Below are 7,641 nucleotides of genomic sequence, written 5' to 3' on the forward strand. Positions count from 1 at the left end.
ACCAATTGTATATCTGATAAGGAATTAATATTCAGAATATACAAAGAACTCCTAAACTCAACAACAAAAAAACAACTAAATTTGGGGACTTCCCTGGTGGTCCTGTGTCATGACTCCCAGCTTCAAATGCAGGGGGCATGAGTTTGATCCCTGGTCAGGGAACTAAGATCCCACATGCTGTGTAGCATGGCCACAAAATTAAAAATAAAACAACCAAATTTGAAAATAGGAAAAAGACATTATACAAATGTCCAACAAGCATATTAAAAAAATGTTCAAAGTCATTCATTAGTCTTTAGGGAAATGCAAATCAAAATCACAATTGAAATATTACTTCACACTCTTTAGAATGGCTATTATAAAAGTGTTTTCTAAAAAAAATAAAAATAAAAATAAAAAGTGCTGGCAAGGAGAGTTTAGGAGTGCAGCAATAGAACCCCTTGTACATGAGAACCTCTGTACATTTTTGCAGGGAGTACAAAATGGTACAGCTGCTATGGGAAATAATTTGGCATTTCCTCAGAAAGCTAAACAAGAATTACTATACGATTCAGCAATTTCACTCCTAAGTATTTATCTAAAGGAATTGAAAGCAAGGATTCAAAGACTTGTGAGCTGATGTGTATAGCAGCATTATTCATGATAGCCAAATATTCGTCCACAGACAAATAAAATGTGGTCCACTCATTAGAATACTATCCAACCACAAAAAGGAATGAAGTACTGATTCATGTTACAACACAGATGAACGTTATGCTAAGTAAATCATATACAAAAGAACAAATGTGTGATTGCATTTCATGAGTTACCTAGGCAGGCAAATTCGTAGAGACAGAAAGCAGGTAGAGTTCATGTGGGACTGGGGAGAGAGGAATAGGGAGTTACAGCTTTATGGTGAGAACTTCTATTTGGGATGACAGACAGTGGTATTGTGAGGTGACTAATGCCACTGAATTAAACACTTCAAAATGTTTAAAATGGCAGATTTATGTTATATATTTTTTACTACAATTTTTAAAAGATTTATCAAGTAATATACCAAGAGCCATTGAATTGTGTACTTTAAATGGGCAAATTGTATAGTACGTGAATTATATCACAATAATAACTGGACTCCACAAGTAAAGGAATGAAGCTGAACCCCAGTTTCACTCCATTTCACTTGAACAGATGGATATATTAATAACATTCCAACAAAAATGCCAGAAAGATTTTTTGAGGACCTAGACAAACGTATTTTAAAATGTATACAGAAGAATGAGGATGCTTGAATAGCCTCCAGGGCATGGTGTGGAATCTGTTGTCCTTGAAATAATCTTAAGAACTTTAAAGAGGCATTCTTTCAGATGTGAATGCGTATTTGTAAAGCCATGGTAATTTTTAAAAATTGCAATGTGGTATTGGTAAATGAGCAAATAAAAATATTTGGAGGTATAAATAACTGGGAAAATATCTTCACAACATCAAAAACTGATGGGGGGGGGGGATTCATTTACAGAACTCTTGCACATCAGAAGTGAGTCACAGGTTCCAGACAGGACCCCAAGGCTTCACTCAGGTGGGAACCTCAAAACCTCAGATCTGCCTGCTCCACTGGTCAAGCCCTGACCTGAGAAGCCAGACCTGAAATTCATCAAGAAAGAAAGGAAGGTATAGTTAGATGACTTGTAATTTGTACAGAATGAAAGTATCATAAGGAATATCATATTACAGTTAAGAAAATTGGAGCTCAGAGAAATTAAGTAACTCGTCCCAAGTCATACAGCAAGCAGGGGCTGAGCACTAAATCTCTCGTGTATAATTAATGTATCGCATGTTATCCATTATACGGTGTTTCCTTCCTTCCCCTCTCCTCTTCCCTCCCTGCCCTACAAATCTGAATAGGGTTCTTCCAAGTCAGTGCCTTCTCTGGGGCTGGCACTCTGGCCTCACTCACCCTGAGGGATGCTCTGGAAGGCCGTGTAGTCCTTATTTGTGGTGTCGCCGGTGGGGAGCCCCAGTGGGAATTGGCCCACCTCCACACTAGTCATCTCACTCCAGCTCCCCAGATTCCCCTCCAGAGTCATGGTGAGGATGCTGTTGTCCTCGGAACACTCCTGCTGGCTGCTCAGTGTCAGGGTGGAGGTGTCGCTGAAGATGAGGCTGGAACCCAGGCTCAGAGTCTCCTTGGAGCCCAGGATCAAGGTCATGCACGAGGGTGGTGAAACGGTGGAGCTGGGTCCATGGGTGCTGGAGTGCAGGCTGACAACGTCGTTGGAGCCAGGAACCAGGGTCAAGCATGAGGCCTGAGTGACGGTCATATTCAAATCAGACTTGGGGTTGCCATTTGAAGCCACGCTGATTGTTCCCTTGGAACTTGTATTCCAGACTGCACCAAAGGCTCTATTTGAAACAGATCCAGAGATGTTATGTGAAACCAAAGTGATGGTCTCATTCGTGTCTGGCATAAGGGACTCAGGGGAACCTGAAGCCGCGTTCAGGTCCAGCTTGGATATGTTCCCTGAGTCCATGCTAGGCAGCTGATTGGAGTCAGGATCCAGAGAAGAGGTTGAGGCTGGAATAAGGAGAGCTTTTGAACTTGGCCTGGAGATGCTGTGGCCCAGAACAAGGGAGTCTTTGGAATAAGGCCTTATAAATGGGTTTGTCTCAAGTCTGGAAGGATTGGAGTTGCTCTGACCCAAATCAAAAAGATTGCTTGAGCCGGAGTTGACAGCCTCCTCCAAATTTGGCCCAGCGTGGCTCCCCGAGCTCATACTCTTGGCCTCCATAGAGCGGGGGCTCAGAATGAGGTTTGAGGCTGGACTTAGGGTCCCCTGTGAGTTAGGCCTTGAGCGGTGATTGGAATCCAAAGCCAGGGCTTCACCAGAGTGGGCAGCAGTGATCTGGAGGGAACCTGGAGTCATGGACCTGCTGTCATCAGGTCTGGGGGTGTTATCAGACTCCAGGCCAGAGGCCTCCTCTGAGACTGGAATCAGAGTTGGATTAAGGTCTGGAACAAGAGCCACGCCAGGACTCAGGGGTGGATTCAAGAGAGTAACAAGGTCTGTGTCCAGACTGGGCCCAGAGATGATGCCAGAGCCCAAACCAGGGGCCTCAGTGGAGTTGAGATTGGGTGTCATGTTTGCGTCTTCACAGAGGACCAGACTAGCCCCTGGACCCAAGGCCATGCCCGGTCTGGAGGTCTGTCAGCGCCACTGCCCCCTTCTGTCCAATAGCTGACTGTCGAGCTCCCTGCAGTGCTCCTGGGAAAGAGAAAAGGCAAGTTCAGCCTCACCTGTGGAAACCTTTCCATGGCTCCCAGTGGATGACCTCCGTGACCTTGCCCAGCCCATCTGTCCGGCTCCATCCTACTTGGCTCTCCCCCAGCTCTCTCAGCTCCAGCTCCACCCGCTGTGTTCCCTTCTTTGACCACACCCCGCCCCCTTTCAGCTCACAGTCCTTAAATGTATTTTCCTTGGCCTGGAACCTCTCCCTACTCTCCTCGCTGATCCTACTCCTCCAAGCAAATGATACATGGCACTTAATTCCAACGACTTGTTTAGTGGTCCAGCCCCTGCTAGAGATGAGTGGGGACATGGGTGAGAACTGTGCACGTCTTAGTCCCTGGGGCATCCCCAGCACTTAACATAATACTAGGTCCACAGTGGGAAGTCCATTAATACTAGACAAATGAGGAACCTCTCCCACCTTAAGGTGGAAAAGGAGAAGGGGAAGTCTCCTTATTTACTACTTCCAGCCAACTCTTAAGTTGCTAGAACTACTCTGTGAATGGCTGTGGCACTAGATACCCAAAGGAGCCTGGGCAGAGCTGCCCACTGCCCTTAACAGTTTGCTCTGGGTGAGGCAGGCTAAATGGAGGAGAACCTGGGGCTATCATCCAAAGCAAGGCTGTCTCAGCCCAGCAATCTCACTGCTCGGTGAACTCCACAATCCCCCCACCCCATCCCACCCCAGAAAGACTAGACAAAGGAGGAAACGCTCCGACCTTACCCTACCCCACCCCCACACCTGGGACACCTCCTTATGGGAATCGTAGGGACAGCTCACCTGCATGCATGGTGTTCTTAAGCAGGAGTGGGCCCCTGTGAGGAGATGTGAAAGGAGATCAAGTCAAGCAAGAGTGCCTTTTTCGGTACTTACTGAGCAAAGTCTAAAGGCCAGGCACACACTTTTGCTAACAAAATCCCCCTGTGTACACACACACACACACACACAGAGTCCCGGAAGTTAGATATGCTTACTCCATTGTATGCTCAAGGAAGTGGAGGTCAAGGGGAGGAAGGTCACCCCACAGGCCCTCAGGGAAGCCAAGACCACCTCTTTATGCCACCTGACTGCCTACCCTCCATGGCTTCCCACTGTCTTCAGGACAGCATCCCAAATCCATAACGGCACCTAAAAGGCCTTTCTGCATCTGTCCCCAAGTCCTTTTTCACCCTTCTTAATCCCTCTACCTCTGCACCCCCTCATTCCAACATCCCTAAACTTCTTTGAGTTTCTACAGAGTCACACTCCCAGGTTAAGTCTGGCCCTCCACAGGTTGAGCATCCTTCAGTCATTTTCCCTAGCTAACACCTACAGCTTCACCTCTTCAGATTTCAGCTTATATGCTACAAGCCTTCCAGATCCCACAGACAGGTGAGGTCCACCTGTAAGTTCCCAGGTAAATTCAACCATGCCACTCCCCTCTTAGAATCCCTCTGTAACTTTTCATGACTTTTTAGACTGTGGGAGTGTGGGTTATATTTTCTAAAAGACAGATTCCCAGGGCTTCCCTGGTGGTCCAGTGGTTAAGAATTCATCTTGCAATTCAGGAGACACGGGTTTGATTCCTGGTCTGGGAAGATTCCACATACCTCGAGGCAACTAAGCCTTCAAGCCACAACTACGGAGCCCACAGAGCCCCAGAGGCCATGCTCTGCAACAAGAGAAGCCACTGCAATGAGGAGGTCAAGCACTGCAACTAGAGAGTACCCCTGGTTCGCCACAACTAAAGAAAGCCCGCTCAGAGCAACAAAGACCCAGCACAGACAAAAATAAAAGCTAATTAATTTAAAAAAAAAGATTCTCAGGCTTCACCCTTAGAAATTCCACTTTGCAGCTCTGAGGGGACCCAGGAATCAGCCTTTTCTCAAGTTCTCTCCCTCCACTCCTAGCTATGTGATAATCACATAGCTAATGGACAGGACACAAGGGGAGACACTCGGATCTTCAATCTGATGTCTGTGTTTCATTTGCCAAGACCCTCAGTCCAGGCCTTACCCTCCATCTCTTCAGTTACATTCATCCTTTCCCAAGCTGCATGCATTTGAGTCCCTTTCAAACTTCTTCTGGTGCTTCCAAAGGGGCCTTTGCAAATACTCTTTCCTTTTCCTGCAGCCTTCCTCCAGACTGCCCACCACTTCATCACTCCCCTGGCTAACATCTAGTCATATTCCAGATGCCAGAGGAAAGGAAACATTCCTTTCCTCTAGGAACATTCCTAGGACCCTCAGATCTGGCTGAGGTGCCCTCCTCGTGTGATCACCTGTATCAGAGAATTGCTGTGTTTACCTGTGTGTCTCCAGTTTAGAAAATGAGCTTCGTGGATATCTATTACTCTTGTTTTCCCAAGACATAGCACAGTGCCTAGTACCCACAGCAAGATTCAGAAAATATTAACAGAATAAGGAAATGAATGAATGACAACTCTTCAAGACAAGTATCATCATCCTCATTTACTGGCATGTCAATTCAGACTGCTCAGGGGACATAAGTAGATTTTTACAAAGCCTCCCGCAAGTGGCAGAGGAAGGATTCAAACCCAGGTATTCTCAGCTCACAAGTTTCCCTCCAGGATCCCAGAGATTCCCGAGGTACAAGTCACTCAGTGAGACCACATCTTCCCACTTCTCATTCCTTATTCCCTCCACCACTCTTAGGCCTCTGTGATGTGTTAAGTCACTTCAATTGTGTCTGACTCTTTGCGAACCCATGGACTGTAACCCATCAGGCTCCTATGTCCATGAGATTATCTAGGCAAGAATACTGGGGTGGGTTGCCATATCTCCCCCCTTCAGGGGATCTTCCTGACCCAGGGATTGAACCTGTGTCGCATGTCTCCTACATTAGCAAGCAGGTTCATCATCACTAGCGCCACCTGGGAAACCCTCTTAGGTCTCTATCCTATAGGAAAAGTCCAGTAAAAACAACACATCTCTCCTAATGCCCAGCTATAATGCACAAATCCAGGGCTTTGGAGTCAGCTGAACTTGAATTCAAAACCTGCTTTCTCTCTCACCAGAGGTGTGAGTCAGGGAAGGAAGCTTCCCCACACTGCATATCTTAATACTCAATCCATGAGATAAGCATAGAGAATAAAATGTGATAATGCACATAGGAATTTTCATAGCATCTGGCCCCCAGCAGTTCCCCAGTAAATGTCCATCCTCACTGTCCCTTCCTCCCTATGGGTGATGGTTGGGTGGGGGCCTTGAGCAAAAGGCCAAGTCTGGCTTTAAGTTCTCTACACCCTCTCCCCCTAGTCCATGGTATTCCCTCCCTGGATCTCACTCTCCCTCTCCTCCCCCAGACTCCCACCCACCACATTCTCAGAACTTGATATACTAAATGCTTTGTCCATGAGCTTTAAGAAACTGTTGTAAAGTTCAATGTGTTACCTCCACCTGGGGCATCCACATGGTAACAGAAAATTCAGCCTTAAGTCAAAGGTACGAAGTTCTAAGAGTGGAATTACATCCAGAGGGAGACTTTTACCCAGCGGGGTGGGGTCAAGGTGGTAACTGCCTTGTGGAGGCTGTGGCGGCTGCCCCCACCCCTGGGACTTTCTGTGAGCCACCCCCCTGCTTACCTAGGCTCTCCCCACCAGCTCTGGTGTTGCGGTCTTTGTGAGGTCACCATGACTCAGAGTTCCCAGCCAATGAGGCCCCTTCTATGCCTACACAGTCGGAAGAAGCAGGGAGATGTCCTTTCTAAGGAGACATCTTCAGACCCTCCACCACTGCCTGGAAATGACCTAGCTCTGTCTAGCTCAGACAAAGTCTGATTTCCTCACCTGGCACTCAAGTCTTCTTATAAAATCCCCTCACCCTGCAGCTCTATTGTTGTTGTTTTTCAGTTGCTAAGTCAGGTCCAACTCTTTGCGACACCATGGACTGCAGCACGCCAGGTTTCCCTGTCCTTCACCATCTCCCAGAGTTTGCTCAAACTCATGTCCATTGAGTTGAGGAAGCCATCCAACCATCTCATCCTCTGTCGTCTCCTTCTCCTCCTGCCTTCAATCTTTCCCATCATCAGGGCCTTTTCCCTGATGAGTTGGCTTTTCACATAAGGTGGCCAAAGTGTTGGAGCTTCAGCATCACTCATTCCAATGAATATTCAAGGTTGATTTCCTTTAGGGCTCACTGGTTTGAACTCCTTGCTGTCCAAGAGACTCTCAAGAGTCTTCTCCAGCACCACAATTCAAATCATCCATTTTTCGATGCTCAACCTTCTTTATGGTTCAACTCTTACATCCATACATGACTACTGGAAAAACCATCGCTTTGACTCTACAGATCTTTGTTGGCAAATTGATATCTCTGCTTTTAAATATGCTGTCTAGGTTTGTCATAGCTTTTCTTCCAAGGAGCAAACGTCTTT

At 46.7% G+C, this 7,641-nt stretch overlaps 1 protein-coding gene across 1 annotated transcript in view; it reads right to left on the reverse strand.

Moving 5' to 3' along the window:
• Positions 1 to 3,167, reverse strand: part of MROH7 (maestro heat like repeat family member 7) — a 39,461-nt gene extending 36,294 nt beyond the window's left edge. The window contains exon 1 of the mRNA XM_065912287.1: positions 1,937 to 3,167. Within this exon, the coding sequence (XP_065768359.1) occupies positions 1,937 to 3,167 (1,231 nt within the window). The remainder of the gene's footprint in view (positions 1 to 1,936) is intronic.
• Positions 3,168 to 7,641: the final 4,474 nt, after the last annotated feature.

Source organism: Muntiacus reevesi, chromosome 1, assembly GCF_963930625.1.
Source record: "Muntiacus reevesi chromosome 1, mMunRee1.1, whole genome shotgun sequence".
NCBI classification, from domain to species: domain Eukaryota; kingdom Metazoa; phylum Chordata; class Mammalia; order Artiodactyla; family Cervidae; genus Muntiacus; species Muntiacus reevesi.